Raw genomic sequence first — 18,420 nt, forward strand, 5'->3', positions numbered from 1 at the left:
ATTTTAAAACTCAGTAAAGCAAGATCTGAAAATATAAATAAGAGTCATCGTTATAGTACCCCCCCCCCCCGCAAACGAAGCCCTTTTTTTGGGGGGGGGGGGGGTATATAGGAATCACCTGCTCCGTCCGTCTGTCTGTCGGTCCGTCCGTCCGTCTGTCTGTCGGTCCGTCCGTCTGTCTGTGCAAAATGTCCGGTCCATATATATATTTCTTATCGAGAGACATTGGAAGTTCTCACTGCACACAAAGATCGCTTATGACATGAAGGTGTGTCACGACCTTGACCATAAGGTCATTTGGGCAAGTTCAAGGTCATCGTTTAAAAATGCTTAATACCTGTCTGTGTCATGTCTTGATTAGAAGCTAAAATTTTACACAAAGCTTGCTTGTGTCAGGCCACATAAAATTAATTTTTAGATTCTCATCCTCGCCCGCCTCTCTGAAAATGGCCTGCCCAATGTTTTTTTGTTTTTTTATATTTTTTTTTGGAAAAAAAAATGTTCAAAAATTTTTCGGAAAAAAATTGAGCCCGGTATACCAAAATTTCAAAACATTTAATGGCTGCTTGACATGTGGATTATCGTTTGATTCCAGTCATGTTTGTTATCATAAGGATGCAAATAACGTCGTTCATTGATAGTTAAGTTCAAATAAAAAGGAATTTAAGGAATGCGTACAAATTGGTTTGTGTACTCATATTAGCATTGTAGAACATGGACTGTAAAATACATAGCATCTCTTATTTTCTATAATAAAAAAATACCTGAGTTATGATTTTTTCTTAGCGGGGATGTCTTTTGTGAGCTTGCTCACAGTACCTCTAGTTTAATAATAACTGCTGATTGCAAAGATTGGAGTGCCCGAGCTATTTTGATGATATAGTAATCTATATCGCTACGCAACACGTGCATCCCCCAAATGTTTTGCGTTTTCACAAATATCATAATAAACCGGTGTCCGGTCAAAGTCAAGATGAATTCAGTCACCGTAATTTAGACGTTAGATTGTTTAAGATTGTTTTCAATAAGATCTGAAACATTCAATAATTCATTGCTTGTCGTTGATGTTATTTCTCTCTTATTTCGAAATTTTCTTGGTATCTATGGTCAACATTATTATGAGTCATTATAATCACAAATTGAGCTTTATTGGAATCCATGTTTCAATTTAATTACATTTTGCATTACTACAATTTGCTGTGAAATTCAGGGGAACTTTGATTGTATCATTGATGAGACTTATTTTTATTGGAACAGCTTACATTGATTTGTAAGATATAATCAATATATAAATACGCTATATTGTTATTACATTTTGCGTTGATCCCGACGCGAAATGTAATAACACTAAAAATGTAATTATATTGTCTTATTACATTTTGCGTTGTTATTACAATTCGCATTGTTATATGGATGTACATGTATGGTATATGCTTTGGTGCTATTTTTCCCCACAAGAGACTATCATGCTTCAATTCATCGAGAGGTTTTAACAGAATAAATAGATACATGTATTTTTGCCGATGCAACACAATATTAAATCAAAACTATAGCAGTATGTAATGAATTTCCGTGAAGCTGACATACTAGCATGAATGACGTGCAAATGTTTTCCATCGGATCTCCAGAAAACCTTTTGAAGGAATGGACGGGATTCGTATGCTAAATACATGTGTTAATTGGAATTATGTTGATGCAGCAATCTTCGTTTCCTTCAGACTTAAGAGTTATGAAATGAGATGAAATAAAATAATCATGTAAATAAAGAGAGGTTAAAGAATTCATTTGAAAAATAGAACTTGGAAAAGTTTACTTGTGACCTGTACAGGTTATATCTAACAATGCTTATACACTGGGTTTCTGTTTAGAAGTGTCCTTTACAAAAATTTAGATTATTGGGAATCAAATTTGTCATGTACAAATTTGATTCCAAATATTAAATCAAAATTTTTGTAAAGGACAGTAGGCCGTGTGGTCAAACAATTACCATTTTTGGTCATAATCTTTACCTTACATGTAGTAAAGAAAAATTCAAATATTTAAGTGTTAGAAAGTGAATACTTTGTTATTACTTTATACAGAGTTCTTCTCAAAGATAGTTATATAGTTATCATGTAAATTTTGTATTTACTATCATCCGGTAAATTCAAAATTTTCAATATGGCTTTGTCTAAAAAAAACTCCACGATCATCCAATCACTCATGTACTCCTGGGTGAATTGGACAAGTGGACTTTTCTGATCTCCAACCAAGCTTGGTACAAAGTTTTATCGGGGGGAGGGTTTTCGGATGAGGGTTCAGTCCCTTTAGTTTGCATGATAACAATCAAACCTTCCCCTTCTCATATTTACAATATGGTTTTAACCTGACTGGTCCCTTTCTTTTCGGAGAAAATTAAGAATTTTATAAAGTAAAACACATTGGTTGCAGTGAATGCCTTGTAAGTTTTGTTAATCATATTTTCTGGCAGTGTGGAAAGTTTCAATACGATGCATTTGCGTAAAAGTATTTACATCCACTTATTTATATTTTTTCACGATCCATTTCAGTAAACGTCATCAGACATTACTATGGTGTCAAGCGGTGGTGTATTAAATGCAGCGAGGGTCGTCAACAAGCGCAATTCTTGTTTTTAACGACACATTTTAACGAAAGACTAAATTTTCGACATTCTGGTTTTTTTTTGTTTTATTTATTCTTCATTAAGGCTGTTGTTTACTCAGGGTTTGAGTTCTCAAATTCGGATTGTTATAAAGTTCAATGTCATGAGTAACATTTGTTCTAAACACAAAAGGTATTTGTGAAATGAATTATTATTGACATAACATTCGATTTTTCTACTTTATTGTGGAATTATGCCCAAACAAAAATAATTTTTTAGCCAAACAGAGGACATTCGAACTAAATTTGCAGATTTCGTTTTCTGCTTAAACATTTTTGGCATTACTCTAATATTAAAAGTTAAGATTTTATATTTCAGTCTATATAATTTTGCATATTTTCTGTTAGTTTTACCTCAGTTATTCATTTATGATGATTTATCATGATTTAAAAAATATTGAAAAATGCTTAAAAACGAGAACAGACACCATATCTTGAAATTTTTATCAATGACCTCATATAAATTATATGCCAACAGAATAAGATCATTTAAGTAGTTTGATACTATATATGTTTTTGTATATCATCATTCAATTTTTTGTAAAATTGGATCAAAAAATAGGTAGGGGTATGAAAAGTGATAGAGGAAATTCGGACTGGAATATTTATAAAAATTGTGAACGAAAACTTAATGCTTTGTATGTATTTAGTGTCACTGCCATTCATAAATTGTATTTCATGTTTAAAAGTGTTGAGCAATTCGTATTAATTTCACAATTAAGAAAATCTCAATCATAGTGTAAAATTTTAATTTTCCAGATATATGCAATGGCCATTAACTCAAAAAGTAGGTCAATGACCTACTTTTTGAGTTAATGGCCATTTTTTCATTGAAAATGAAAAATGACACTACAATAGAAGGTCTATAACACACAATAGATGGTTTTTTTTATATCATCAGTGGATTTTTTTTCATTCTGAGTAAACGTCACCCTTAATTTACCTTGCCTTTTCTTTTCAACTTAAGAGTTTGATAATTAGAGCTGATGCACTCGATGTGATAATAACTGTTTCTGTTGATCATTTTGTGAATTTTAAACAATATTTTACTAGCCTATGCATTGTCTTCCAGCATCTATTGTTTATTACTTCATTATCGCAATACATGCATTATGAAATGTTTTATTGTTTTTTTTTTACATCATGGTTATTTATTGTTTTATGTGAAAGTATTATGAAACAACCCATACCCTTAGCATACAGTCTTCTTTTTTCTATGGTTTCAGAAAAAATGGAGTGAAAATTGCAAAACTCCTCTAATCACAAAATGGATACAATTTTCTCAATTAGTGTACAACAATAAATTTAAATGCCACTTAGTTTTAATGCATGTTTAATAGACTGAATTTTAAATATTTTTGTTCATTCTTTGAGGTTTAATAATATTTATACATTATAAAGTGTAAGATAGTCGTCTATTTAATTTATAAACTACGTATGTATAAACTTTTCATTTCAAATACATTTAAATCTTAGTATCCGGGTTAAATGCCTCTAAAGTAGTTGGCCTGTTACCACACTTTCCAAACGTCTTGTTTAAGATGATGGATCTTAAAAAAATACCACGTGACTTCGGATACTTGCATTCCTTCGATGAGTTGTATTTCCTTCTTACCTTGACCTTAGCATCCGAAAAATTGTATACATTTTAATAAGAGCGTCGGCGGGCCGCCACACGTGCTATCAATCAGTTTATCACAGGGAATCGGAAATGTTGGGAGGGTACGCATTTACCATGTTTCACAAGTAAGTTACATAATGGATATGTTTTATAGGTATATGTATATCTTATATGGTTCTAGATTGAATTGTTTAAATGTTTCTGAATGTTAAATTTTGAAGTTAAAGATGAAACGAGTTTTTAATTGGTAAAACATTTTAGAATATTTATTCATTACGAAAGAAAAGTTTCTGCCGTTTGAATAAAAAACGAAGAGAATAATCTAAAACAGACGGCATTTTTATTTACATACGCGTAGAAAAAACGTGAAAACAGATACGTAAAAAAGTTCTCAGATTCTTACAGGAAAACCCCCCCCCCCCCCAGATAATGGTCTTTGAATTCTGACAGATGGTTCCCGTTTCCGTAGACTCTTTACATTAATCTGTATGACTGTATTAATAGATCCTTTCTCCTCTCAAAAATATGGGCCCGGATCGAATATAATCTTGATTAGCAAGAAGTATGTAAAAAGGTTAGAGGGACGTGTCCAACGGGGAGAACTACACGCTCCCCCGCCGAGTTCTGCTAATCGTCCCTCCAGGCGCTGCATGCTGGTTCCCGCAGATGTTGATAGGCACCAGTTGTTAACAACTTCCGCCAAATCCCATTCATGTTTTTCCTCAGAGAACCCAAAACATGCGTGTGCTTTTTTGCCCTGCTAAAGACGTAACCACGCGCCGACCAACTAAAAATAGAAGCGACAAATGTGCAGGTTTTTGGAGATACATGTTTAAGATACAAAATTTCTTTTTTGTTTAAAAAAAACTGCTAAATTTATTTCAGAATAGTTAGCCTACGTCAGTACCTTTACATTGGATTTTTACTGGGCGAAGCCAGAATTCCGATAATCCTGATTACATGATTGTTATATCCTTTGGGTATCTCTGATCTTTAATCTCTGATCTGTGAACTTGCCCCAGTTTTTATTACATTCAATCTTTGGTCCATTGTGGTTAGATTCTTTAATGTATTTATTTCTTATTTGTGGAATTGGTCAGTGTAATAAATCGACCCGTCTGGCTCTCTGGCTTCTTGAGCGAAACTCAGACGGTTTCTTTTCTTTTAACGATTTTTCATTGCAAGTAAAACAAATGCATATTTTTTTCAATCTTTGGAATAAGTAAATGTATGACCATCTGGACCTTCAACTTAATCCTGTCTGAAGTATGTAGTTGTGATGAGAAGGGGTGGGGTTGGGGGTTCCCACTATTGTCAGTGAGTTCTCTAGATCATTGTTATAACATTCTTTAAATTTTCTGTCGTAGAATGAACTTGGATAGTATTGAAACAATGCTTAGTCTTTTTTATAGCTGCTATATACATTTTCTCTAGGCTTTGGAAACATGTCCAAATACAAAAATGTACGTAGTGACATGTACATGACATTAAAGCGGTTGAGCAATCTAGCCCATGGGCGCACCCTGCATGTCCAATATTGGTCTAAAAGTATATAACAGATATTCAATTTTTCAGCATGTTCTTATAAACAGACGATTTTAGGTAAACAACCATGCGACCGATACTGTTTTCTAAGAATTTGATATCCATGCATGATCAATATTTAATGATAAATGCATAAATAATTGAAATAAATGCATAATCAATACACCCTACTCTTTGAATCGATAGCTGCAAATCAATATACTTTTATATATATTGTGCTATATATACTGTTGGAAATTTTGTATTTGACGAAATATATATATTCAATATCAAAATCTTTATTCAAAATGCCAATAGCAGAATTTACCTCAGTGTGTACCCCACTGGAAGGTGTCGGAGGGGGTGGGGGAAGGGTAAATTAGTGTTAGTAAAGGTGATATGTTTTATTGTTATACTTTCATGTTAAATACTGAAATCTGATTGGTTAAGACGCAGTTAATAATATTTACTATTACCCTCAGCGTTAGCAACGCACTTGGCAACGGGTAACATTAAAAAATGTTACATGCGCGAAAATTATGTGCGTACGGTTCGCTGTAGAATTCACGTTATTCCTATATAAAAGCAGTAAAATTTTCTTAAAATTTTTAAAAAAGACATTCAGTATAACAAAATAAATAGTGCCTGTTTGGGAGGATAACAGTTGAAATTGACACCCCTCGAAAACCATTGTCAACCTCCGCTTCGCGTCGGTTGACAATGGTTTTCTCGGGGTGTCAATTTCAACTGTTACCCTCCCAAACAGGCACTATTTATATAATGTCCAACTTCTTGAATTGAATTAGTACATGCAATTTTATATATACGATCATCATTCCCGTGGCCGTGTTTTTTTAATGGGTACCCTCAGATTTTATTTCATTGATTCTAGCTTGTACGAAGATAAAAGGAACTGATTATTTAAAGTATACCACATGTAGATTATCAGTTCAAATTTACGTTAAAGTACATGCTATTGTAAATTTTGTACACCCACCCTGTAAACAATTACGTGTACATGTATTATATATGCGTTATCCCGCGTACTTGGAGCAGGCGAGCTATAATTTTTTTAACGATGCCTTGTGACACATCACGTGATTTGACAAAATCCAGAACCACCTCCTTGTTGGAGTGTTTTGGTTGGCGCACCTGTAAATACCTGGCTGACATTACACACGTGCAGACAGCGACACACTTAACAGAGAGGTAAATATAGTTCATTAAGTTGTATTTCGACTTATAGTTACTGTAGGTCCTTTATTTATCACTCGGAACGTAGCGGACTTTGACACATTTAGATAGGTATACTCTTCCAATCCGGAAATAGAATACGGTGGGTTATAATTGCGAATTGTTTACAAAAACAGGCTTTGTGTGGATGGTGTGTGGAGTTTAAACTTTTAACCCTTCAAAGAAACTAACTTTTGTCGGAGGTAGGTTTAAATATTGATTTAAATCAAGAATATAAAGATTGTTAATTTTGGTATGTACATTCAAATACATGTATGTATTTCATCTAAAAGAATGAGTTGTTAATTCTATGTATTAGATAACAATGAACAGGTAAAAATGAGTCATTCTGGATTCACAAAGTGTGTAGGAAGTGGCTTTTATCCTGTGTTGTTTAGTTCACTGTGCACGCTCTCCGACAGAGAGAGCCCTTGGCTAACTACGTTTATAGTGAAATAATACTCAACCTCAAATTTCCTTGTTTTATGACTTTTGAGCTGGGGAAATAGAAGGTAAGTCAACGGAGAAGATCCCTCGATCATTAAGAAAGCTTGACCCAGATTTATAATAACTGTTTAGTTCAACAGCTGGCTTGTAAAAACTCCCAACAATGTTATCAAAATTGCTGACAACTTGGATTTGGTTGATGAGCCTGCATGAACCTGATAACAGATTGTGTAGACATGTATTTCTGAATGATAACCTGTGTGTGTTATGTATAAGTTAAATGTGTTTATATGTCGGAGTCCATTGTTTAACTGTATGTGTCGTGATCAACAACTGTCATCACTTCCTATAATGATCAGGCATGTGTGCATATAATGTCTACACATAACCATCTGTACTGTTGATATTCATGGTCATGCAAGCATGAACAGATTTGTTGCTTTTAAATCGTACATCCATTCACATAATTATTCTATATAAAAAGCATGACCTATTTATATTTTCGGCAATCTGATTTTAATCAGATTGTATTTTAATTCTGGTTCCATTAATCTACAATAGCTAGATCTTCCTTATATTGATAAAATGTACTTGTAAATAGAATTGTACTTTTCTTTGTTAAAAAGTGTCTCATATTGTGAACAATCAAGAATGAATCATTCACTATAATCTAATTCCTCTTTGTTTCATTTTCAAATTGTGATTAATCATGTTAATTTTGCAGCACGGACTTTTAACCTCTTTCCTTTGACCTTTCTGCACCGACTTGTCATATCATTCTCCTCTCTGTCATTGTCTACATTTATCATTGTCTGTATCTGTGTATACTTGAATCATTGGTCATGCCAAGTCTTTCTCTCTCTCCTTTTCTTTCTCTCCTGACAGTCACCTAGCCATGTGTTATTCTAGCTGTGAGTGTAACATGAATGTGACCCTTGTGTGTCCTATACTGAAGTCATTCTCCTAATGACCTACTTCAGAACCTCTTGTTGTTATTTACTGGTCCTAACTCACTTATTTCTTCATTTTTGTTGTGCACCAGTACATGTACTATCCTTTCATAAGTGTGGAATAAGGAGCTAAGAGTAAAATGGGCAGAATAATCTCACTGAATTTCATCTCAACGAAATTTTTTTAGGAAAATTTATCTAAATGCTGGCATTTTGAGAATTGGTTGGTGGTTGGGGGGGGGGGGGTTCACATTATAAGAAAGAAGCACTTTGCACTGTTGAATATGTGTTGTAGCAAGTTATCCAAATTCTGGAAATTTGGAAAGAAGGTTTTTTTTTTTGGGGGGGGGGGGGGGGAGGGAGGTCCACTCTGCACATTATGACAAAGAACTGCACTGCACTGTCTGTAGATTGTGTTGTAGCTGGTTGTATTTGAGTGTCCCTGATTCCCCATTGATAACTTGTATTCTTGTCTCCCACAGGGTGACTGTCAGGAGGAGGTATGTTTTTGTCCAAACTGTTTGGGAGTTGTGGGAGACTCCTGTGGAGTGAGCCCGAGGCCCCAAGCGGGGGTTACGGCATGGTCAACAAGGAAGATTCCACCATGCTGAATGAATTCTCACCGGAGGAGGAACCCTTGTCCCCAGAAGACATTGTAGTTGCTCAGCCCATCTGGCTGGGTAGGACGGACAGTATTGTGAAAAATAAGTCTGCCTCTGATCTGAACAAGTCCAGTTCTATCTCAAACAGTATTGGCAGTGTATACCAGCCCACAACAACATCGGGTATACGGTCTAGTAAATCAACAGAAAACGTTCAGTCGGTTTCAAGTTTTTCACAAATTCTGAGATCTTCAGGTAGTCCCAAAACTTCTGTGGTTCGCTCCAATCCCAAAAAAGGACACTCTGTACACATATCTCAATCAGCTTCTGTGTTTTCGAGTCCGATCGTGAAATCTACGGGAAGTTTGAATCTACCCAAACAACCGGGCACTCGGAACTCATACAAAGTGTCTAAAAAACAGAAGTCGGAAGAAGTCAAACTTCAAATTGTGTCTGTTGTCTGAGATATTTTTAACTTCCAAGTTTTTAAATGAAACATTGCTTATAAATGGTGCCAAAATATTTACGGTAGTTTGACTCTGTAGAATGTGTGTTGCTTGAAATTTTTAGAGGAAATGTGTTCAAGTGATCAAAGCTTTACTGGACGGTCAAAGTTTTTTTTTTTAAAAAGAAATGTTTCAGCACTGTATTTTTATTGTCAAGTTTTGTGATTTTGCAAGGGTTTTTCCCTTTTTGATAAATAATGAGGTTTTAACATGGAAGCAGGAAACTTTTACTTAGAATTTTATCTTGTCATGTAATATTTAAATCCAAAGGTTTTTTTTTTCATTGAACCTGAACAAACTCAGACATGCACATTTTGCTTTCAGACATACACATTCTGTCTTAATTTTCAAATCAAAACTTTTGTACAAAGTTTGATGATGTTTTAGAGTGATTAACCAGTTTTCTTACAAAATGAGATTTTGAGAGTATTTTTAGTGCTGCTTTCACTCTAGATTTTAGTTTCAAGGGTTCAATAGATGACTGTAGAAAGAATGCAGCTTTAGTTGTTGTATACAAGTGAACAATTTTAAGTGAAGTAGCTGAACGCTCTGTACATGCATTTAACAAAGTGAACCCGTTATCAGAGGGATTGTGCAGGTATAAAACTAATGAACACAGTTTGAAGTTGGAGTATATTTCAGTTTGCATTACTCGTGTTTTATTTTTACAGCCATTAGAAGTTTTATGTAAAATGAAAGGATAATTTACAGAAAAGATTTTATTTTTCATTTTCCATAAGAGAATTCATAGTTGCAATATTCCATTCTATTTTTTTTGCGTCCCATGTTATATCATAGGATCATTATTCATACACCTTTTCAAATATTTGTATTCATGTCTTAATATTAAGATTTTACTTGTGTCAATTTTCTGATTTTAGTGTTTTAAAATGCATTTTTTTTCTCAAAATTCACGCAAAATAAGTTTCAATTTTTTTAAATGTTCAATTTTATATTATTATACCAAATAGATGTATTATTGTTCAATAATAGTGCCAGTACTGCATGTAAACCAAAAGTTTCTATACCTAAGAATTCATACTCTGCCAAAGACTTTGTTTAATCAAAGTAATACAGGAGACACATTATCACTGTGCCTTATCCTTAAGCAACGACATTACATTGAAAAGAGTTTTTACTTTAACACAATATTGACTGAATACAGAAAATATTTTATCTTTATAAAAGAGATGAATAAAAGATTCTTTTAAAAAATCTGATTTCTTAGCGTCTTTTATGTTTGGTGTTTCCTCAAACCTCTGTTGAATACTTTTGAAGAAACTGTCATAAAAAGCTTCCGTTTCAAGCGAACAATGGCGTCTTACCTGGTGTTGTCTATACAACATAAATGCATGGTTTTTTTAAATAATACACTCAGAACAAAATCCAATAAAATATTTAAATTTCCGAAAATTACATAATCCACAGAAAGGTGGAACTAGCTTTCACATACAGCACAATCGCATTGCATTACTTTCCGAATTTGTAATGGAAAGATGTATTAACAGGGCAACTGATCAAATACAGGAACATTTATGATGGGAAACTATGGCTTTAAATTTCCAAACGAATCTAACAGCCTGGATATATCATTATACACCTTTTGCTCCCGACCTTCCCGTTTCGCATGGCCGTAGACCATTAACCGATCAAATTCAGTACCAATGGAAAAAAAATAAAAAATTCACGCGTATGTTTACACTTCTGCAGGAATCGATGTCTGTTGGAACAAGTCTGTTGGTCGTGACGTAGCCGATCGATTTCTACATTAGATTGTTTAGGTATGATCGCCGTGCCGTATTGTTTTCATGAGGACCCGTACAGAATGATCAACTTTTGAATTATACAACTGGCCGTGCGATGCTTATTGCAAGAGACCCCTTCTCCCTGCGGCTTTCCCGATGCGTTATATAACACTGCAAACCAGTCATCTTGCAATTACTTTTTTTTTACAGGATGAGGGTCGTCTTGTGCTAACAGCTACATCACTGCTCTGACATCGGATCCCAAATGAGGTAAGACAGCCTCCATATTTTTTCCTTGACCTTTATTTTACAAATGGTTAAATGCCTTACTGATGGTCATTACAAATGCAAGGAAAGCAGTAAATGTTTGCATGAAAAAAACGAATGTCTAAATCTTTGGATTTACTCTGCTCTTCCATTTTGTTGGTATTATTCTTTAATCAATATGTATGTAGGCCTGGTAAGCTAGTCACTTTGAGATTTGATCCGGGCTCTCAAGTATTTCATGAATCCGGGAAATCTGAGTCCAACAATTTTGATCTTGATAATTGACATTAACAGTCTCTTGGGATTATTAATGAACTGATATTCATATTTCGATTCTTCAAGTATTTGATCAAATACCACTTAAATGCTTTTGTATAGCGTTTATTCATGTATATATGCTTTCGTTTTGTTACGTGCATCTCTCTTCATTTCTTCAACATGGCAGATTGATAGTTAAATTTAAAATTGCGATTTAGTTAATTTGAAAAATTGCTGACCAATAGAAGCTATTTTTTTACTTGAAAATATGCTTTATACGACACTTCGTATATCATTTCCTCTATGCGACGGTTTGAATGACGTTTGACTGACATATGCAAGGGAAACCTTGTAGATTGTCGATACATTTACATCAGATATTCCTGACTCATATAGTCTTGCTGTCAAACCACCAGACGGAATATATTGTTATCTACAAACCAAGCGACAGAAGCATGACGCAGTTTTAATTACATCGATAAATGGCGAATGTGTCTTATGGGCTAGCTCATTACTGTTATCAACTTTCATTATAAATGTATGTATATCCTTTTCTCTTCCCAGCTCCTGCAGAGAAGGATGTCGAAGGGCATTTCGGGGGATCCTCCATATTCCTGGTTGCAAAACCTTGTGCTTCAAGTGCGTTCTCCTGCCGTGCTATTCTAACACAGATAGTGATGACGAGAAAGACAAGGACGACGAAGGCTACGATAGCTATGGTAACACGGACAATCACGCTCACCCGACTCAGGAAGACGGCCATGACACATCCGGGTCTCTGGGTCAGGTGACACACCATGATTACGTCAACAGTGTCGATTACACCAATGTTGAGATTGCAGAAACTGGACAATCTCAGAGTGCGGACAATGTTTACGTTCCAATGCAACTGGAGTCGCTGGACCACCTCGTGGCAACCAGAAGCGTGAGCACTAGTGAGAAAGTACTGCTTTCGAACACTGATCTCATGACGTGTAGGCTGAAAGTGGAATGTCCAGACCCTACAGCGTCCTACGTGAACGTTCCCGAGACGAGTCCTTTACTGAAAGGGACAGGGGAGGATAGCACGGTTAGTGAAAAGAACTCCGGTGTTACTGATGTCATACAGGAAGTTGGAGAGTCAAAGACCGATGGGTCTAAACAGCATTCCAAGATGGCAGCAAATCAGACACCAGCCGACAAGGCATTAAAGCAGTCCAGTGTAGTGGAGGAGGGGGCAAGGACAGATAACTCTTCCCGCGACACCACGACACTAAATAGTTCAACCTCGGTGGAAGAGATTGAAGGACCATCCGGAAAGAAAATGGTGCTCCTAGAAACGGACTTATGACGTCATTATACATTGTAATTTGTTCTGTGTTCAAGAATGTTTTGTCAATTCTATATTTTATGTGCCATATTAATGTATTAATTTTTATGAGTGGTAAATTATAGTGAACTGATGTACGCATATATGATATGGAATGCATGTGTTTTATTTTTTATTAAAACTTCTTCAGTTTTTGTTGTAGACATTGGTATCCATTGTTCTATTGATTATGGAACTTAAAGAATTTACATATAGCTGCATATTAGTACGGGCCTAGGGGGTTGATTGTCAAATCAATGATTTTGTAGCAGCTGTTGCTATGATTTTAACACTAAAGTTTATGGAAGACGATATCATGTACATATAATCTGTCTTGAAGCTGAAATTATACAAAAGTGTGCGTGTGTGTGGTAAAAAAAATTATCGGGATGGTAAAAGCAATAGCTCTCCTTACATCAAGTTAGGTTATACTCAGCTAAGATTTCTAGTACTTTCGCACTATTTTTACACTTCGCATTGTGTAAGTTATTCATAATTATTTTTAGAGAGCTCACTGTTACAGGGAGATGAAATCTCGACTCTTTTGTAATGACAATCGGTTTTGACAGTAACCTTATATTCTTTGACCTGGGTCTGTATTAGAGTGGCAGGTCATTAACATTTTTCTTATTTCACGTCTCAAAAGATTTCTTGCTTTGGCAAAAAGATACACACAGTGTAGCTTAAAGTTTCATCCATTATCAAAACGTGAATGCAAAATTAGCAGGGGAAAACAGTCGATAATCTCATCACTATTGAAAGAAATCTTTATAGTATTCGGTTTCTCTACATTACATCAATTAAAGCTAGGTTCTATCAACGATAAAACGCTTGCTTGGTATGTGGATGGTCGGTGTTCGAGTCTGGTCCGCATCGTAGGGGGTCAGCAAGAAGTTCCTAACCGAGCACTTGATGGGGCCCTTATTTTCGAAACCAGTGTCGCTTTTCCGCGATATCTCCTTTTTAGAAAAGTGAGATTAAGTTCTAATGTGAACTCATCAAAGTTGTATGGCCCCTGAGCTTGGCCATTCTCTAAAATTTATTAAAGAATCGAAATTATGACGTCATCAGTGCCCATGGTAGACACAAGACAAATGAGAGGGAAATCAACAGAATTATATCGAGTAATAAATTTTGCAGAGAAGGTTTATATGCTTATGATATGTCTTTTGTTGATGGACACTAGGATAGGATTTCAACCAATTATTTTTTTAAAATCTAAACTGCTCTTCATGAATATTTGAGAATAATGCTGGTCCCGTATAACACTTGGCGTATCTGTCTATATGCCCGCATGCCGTGGATTGCTCGCCAATTTGGCATTGGTGTTAGATAATTTGTGACCGCGTATATTTTTATAGTTAAGTTTAAATTGATAAAATTTAAACTTTTAATGTAACAAATTTATCCATTCAATTCAATTCTACAGCTTAAGACAACTTTTCCTTTGACCTTAATACAGGGAAGTTAATGACCAAAAACAAACGAAATGAAAAAACTAAAAAAAAACAAACAAACAAAACCAAAGCCCGAACATACACTATCAGTAGAACATACACTATCAGTAGAACATACACTATCAGTAGAACATACACTATCAGTAGCAGCTTGTATTTTATTTAGATGAAAATGTAAGTACACTACATGTAGATAGCACAAGTAATATTTCAAGAATTATTTGAAAATATTTTTGAGAAAAGAAATATCACAGAGACTTTAATGTGATGAAATATGTTGTATATTGGTACATTGTCAATGTAATGTAGGGATATTTAATACACAATCTGATCAGACATATACATGTAATTTTGCTATTCTTTGAAAGTAGAGCAAGCGCAAGTTAAAAATAGGAGAAAGTTGGATTTTTATATCAAATATACTAAATGGAGAACTAATTTTGAATTTTATCATTAGTATTGTTTATGATGAAATAAATTGTGATCCAAAAATCAATATGCCAGACACTTAGTTTTTCATGTACACATATTCAAATGTCTTTTTTCTCCCTTAAAATACCTTTTTCTATTTTTAAATGTAATTATATGCTCGCAAAAATTTAAAGATTAGAGCAATTACAGGTGCTTGAGGACCACACCGACCCCCCCCCCCCCCTCCTCCATTCCCCATCCCAAATATCTAGACCTCCAGGATTTTACTCATGATCCTTTTATGACATATTTATAATCTCATGGATATGAACTTGGTTGTTCACGTGACCAAATTCTATGAAGTTCGTTCATAAAATCCGACCCACCAAACAACGTTTATTTTTCCACGTTACCCTACTTAAATTGTGACGTCATGAACGTCGGGATATTCCTCGTGGTAAGCAACGATTGCTATCAAGTTGACGTTGCTAAAATATAACCATATCACAGAAAAATGGCGGAGGAGTCGTGGGTGGTGAGTACCTTCCAAATCTGCTAACTTTTCTGAGACTGCTCTGACAACACGTTTGTAAGCATTTGGTTTACTTGCAAACGTTGCCCACTTCAATTTTGATGCATTCCAATATTATTCTCTCCAAACACTTAAAGATATATCAAGAAACTAATGCTTTACTTACAATGTTAATACGTACATGGGAAAATTGTTAACTAAATGGTATTGTTAGCTCTGTCATGCAGGTTAAATAGTGATTTAATAAATATTCGTTGAGCACCAATTCTTTTATAGATTTTTTCCGTTGATTTCATTCATGAAATCAAATGTTTATTGAAGTTCAATTTCTAATAACATATTGTATTTGATTGATAACATCATTTGCCATTTACATATCCTTCTTTCCATGAAAGCCACGAAAATTGATGACCACAAATATTGGTAAAGCCATTACAAGTTAAAATAAAACAGAACTACAAATATTATGTAATAAAATAATGGTTTTTACTACTTCCTTTCTCCATTAATTTCTGATTTTGAAGAACGAAGTCTTGGATTTTGGGGATGAGCCTGTAAAAGATTTGGTAAGTTGTCTGTTATGAGTTGACAGTTAGAATGAAATGCAATATATTATCTTTTCATTTGTTATTCATTATTGCTATGATCTATTCATGGATAACTTGCGTTGTTCAGTGTCCCGAAGGGGCTTCCCTTCCATCGCATGTAAAATGAAGATGCGAAATTGCAATGGCGAAGAAGCGAGAGTCAGACAGAGACATAATGTGTGTCATAATATTGGTTTTGCATGTTCATTCTTCATGTTTAATTACTCTCCTTGGTCCACTCTCCATCCCATATTCTTGTTCTTTTCGATTATATGTCCACTTATGGTCCCTTACAACTGCACAAAAATTCTGTTCAGAGATAATGGTACAAATGAATAGGAAGCGATTGAGCGATGGCTGAAATGGCCCCAGAGGACCACCATAGCTCACTAGCTTCTTTACTTCAAGCAAAAATCCAATCGATTTTAATTAAACAAAATACTAATACTTTGGCACTCGATGTTAAAATACTATATATAATCCAAATACTTAGGAAGGTGGCTCATCTTAATGTACTCATGAGAAAAATCTACCTATAAAAAGAAATCATTCGAATACCGATACATATGTAGAAAGATAACACCTGCAATGGTTAATAGTATACTTCATTTTGCAGGAGACCAGACTGGCCATCTTCAAATTCAACTACAGTTGGGCGGACATGGTAGAGAAGGAAGAAAAACGAAGGGTAATTACATATTGGATTAATTTCAGTTGCAAAGAAAAAAAAAGACTTTCAAAGTTTCTGCACAAGACTTTAAAGATTTATTCTTCAAAACCAGAATTAGTTATATATATATAGTTATAAAATCTCTCTCTCTCTCTCTCTCTCTCTCTCTCTCTCTCTCTCTCTCTCTCTCTCTGTTTTACCTGGTCCGTATATTTCAGGGTAAACCAGACATCCCCGAGCGGTGGCCGGACCACATCCCTGACTGGATGAGACTGACAGAAATGATGCCCTCCCTCAAACGCCGACCCAAACTGACCAGTTCTATGGTAGGGGGCTTCTCAAGTCTCAAAGCGGCAGACTTATTACCTTTCTAATCTACTTAGAAATTATGAATATAACATTTTTATCCAGCGGTAAATATTTTTTTTGAATGAAACAAAAAATCAACATTTTCTATCTCTAAAAATCAAATTAATTTGAAATTTTGAATATTTTTCTATGTATCAACACCAGCCTCTTCATTTTCCTTTTTAAGTCTTATATTTTTTTTGTAATGGCCTGCATTATCCAATCGTTTTAACTCAACATTATGTACATTTAGAAATTACCCCTGTCCTTAACGAAAAATACGACATTTATGAATCTGAATTTATGAAGGACACTACCTTTGATTGGTCGATGTCGTTGATCTTTCATCAACTTATTTTCCTTACTGAATTCTGAATATTATTCATTTGACAGAAAGGAAACATTAAAAACATGAGTTCCTCCTCCGAGATTGTGTGGATGAAGAGGGAGCCCCCACCCACGCGCATTCGTATTCTTACACGTGCCAGGAAGTAAGTTGGGTTCAGCAAAGGAGAGCATACACAGAATATCAAATCGAAACTCATGTGAAACTTTTTTTATGACTTTTTATGTACATACACATATTTCTATTTCATAATTATTTTGGTTTTAAGAAATAATCCATGTACTTTTGTCTCGTAGGAATTTTAGTTTTTATTAATGTATTTTTATACCATTATACATTTTGAAATAATAATTCGATGATTTTTAAAGCACTGACTTGGATACAACTCATCTCATGACAATCAAGTATAAATCGTGATAAAACTTTAATGTGAAAAACCTTATAAATCAAGGAAATAACAAAGATGCTGTTACGTTCAAATGTTGCTGTTTTAATTTTGTAAATTTGCCAAAATAAAAAAGTTTGAATTCTTTTTCTAAAAATGTTGCATTAAAGAAGATAACATCGACATAGAACTATCTCAAATTTAGAGCAAGAAACAGCTAGAGAAGTCTGCATTTTACAAAATTTGCAACTCTCAGACGTATTCATATATACAAGAGTTGTCCGACTTTGCCCAATATTTCCTCAGTCTTGAGTTCCAAAATTGCACATAAAATTAATGAAAAAGAAATTAACAAAAAATGACTAATTGTATCAAAATGTGCGGATTAAGGGAACAAAGTTTACGTCCGTAAAAATTTTTCGAGTTCCAGAGGAATATTTTCAAGCGATTCATGTAAAGTACGGTAAGGCGAAACTTGCAGTACTTTCAATTCATTCAGACTTTGAAGTGGTGTACTTAGCA

General features: G+C 34.6%; 2 protein-coding genes across 6 annotated transcripts; both read left to right on the plus strand.

The window, feature by feature from the left end:
- The first annotated feature begins 4,275 nt into the window (after positions 1–4,275).
- LOC105323596 (uncharacterized) lies at positions 4,276–13,324 on the plus strand. Of its 5 annotated transcripts, none has more exons than XM_034457400.2 (3): positions 4,276–4,407; positions 11,500–11,559; positions 12,379–13,324. In XM_034457400.2, the coding sequence occupies exons 2-3, from the start codon at positions 11,555–11,557 to the stop codon at positions 13,142–13,144; spliced, it is 771 nt and encodes a 256-aa protein (XP_034313291.1). In that variant the 5' UTR covers positions 4,276–4,407; positions 11,500–11,554; the 3' UTR covers positions 13,145–13,324. The 5 variants fall into 5 exon arrangements, with proteins under 5 accessions (XP_034313291.1, XP_034313290.1, XP_034313292.1 ...); XM_034457399.2 differs by lacking the exon at positions 4,276–4,407 and adding an exon at positions 6,877–7,015; XM_034457401.2 differs by lacking the exon at positions 4,276–4,407 and adding an exon at positions 7,171–7,242.
- Positions 13,325–15,452: 2,128 nt separating this feature from the next.
- Positions 15,453–18,045, plus strand: LOC105323594 (uncharacterized). The gene is made up of 5 exons (XM_011422652.4): positions 15,453–15,565; positions 16,087–16,128; positions 16,766–16,837; positions 17,038–17,145; positions 17,561–18,045. The coding sequence occupies exons 1-5, from the start codon at positions 15,545–15,547 to the stop codon at positions 17,660–17,662; spliced, it is 345 nt and encodes a 114-aa protein (XP_011420954.2). The 5' UTR covers positions 15,453–15,544; the 3' UTR covers positions 17,663–18,045.
- The last annotated feature ends 375 nt before the right edge of the window (positions 18,046–18,420 follow it).

This window comes from Magallana gigas, chromosome 7 (genome assembly GCF_963853765.1).
Source record: "Magallana gigas chromosome 7, xbMagGiga1.1, whole genome shotgun sequence".
Lineage (NCBI taxonomy): Eukaryota > Metazoa > Mollusca > Bivalvia > Ostreida > Ostreidae > Magallana > Magallana gigas.

What these genes read in the sequence shown, in the direction of transcription:
- LOC105323594 (XM_011422652.4), top strand. Translation starts at nt 15,545, where the DNA reads ATGGCGGAGGAGTCGTGGGTG. An exon ending in TGGCGGAGGAGTCGTGGGTG is followed by an intron (nt 15,566 to 16,086) that starts GTGAGTACCTTC and finishes CTGATTTTGAAG; the next exon opens with AACGAAGTCTTGGATTTTGG. An exon ending in ATGAGCCTGTAAAAGATTTG is followed by an intron (nt 16,129 to 16,765) that starts GTAAGTTGTCTG and finishes TTCATTTTGCAG; the next exon opens with GAGACCAGACTGGCCATCTT.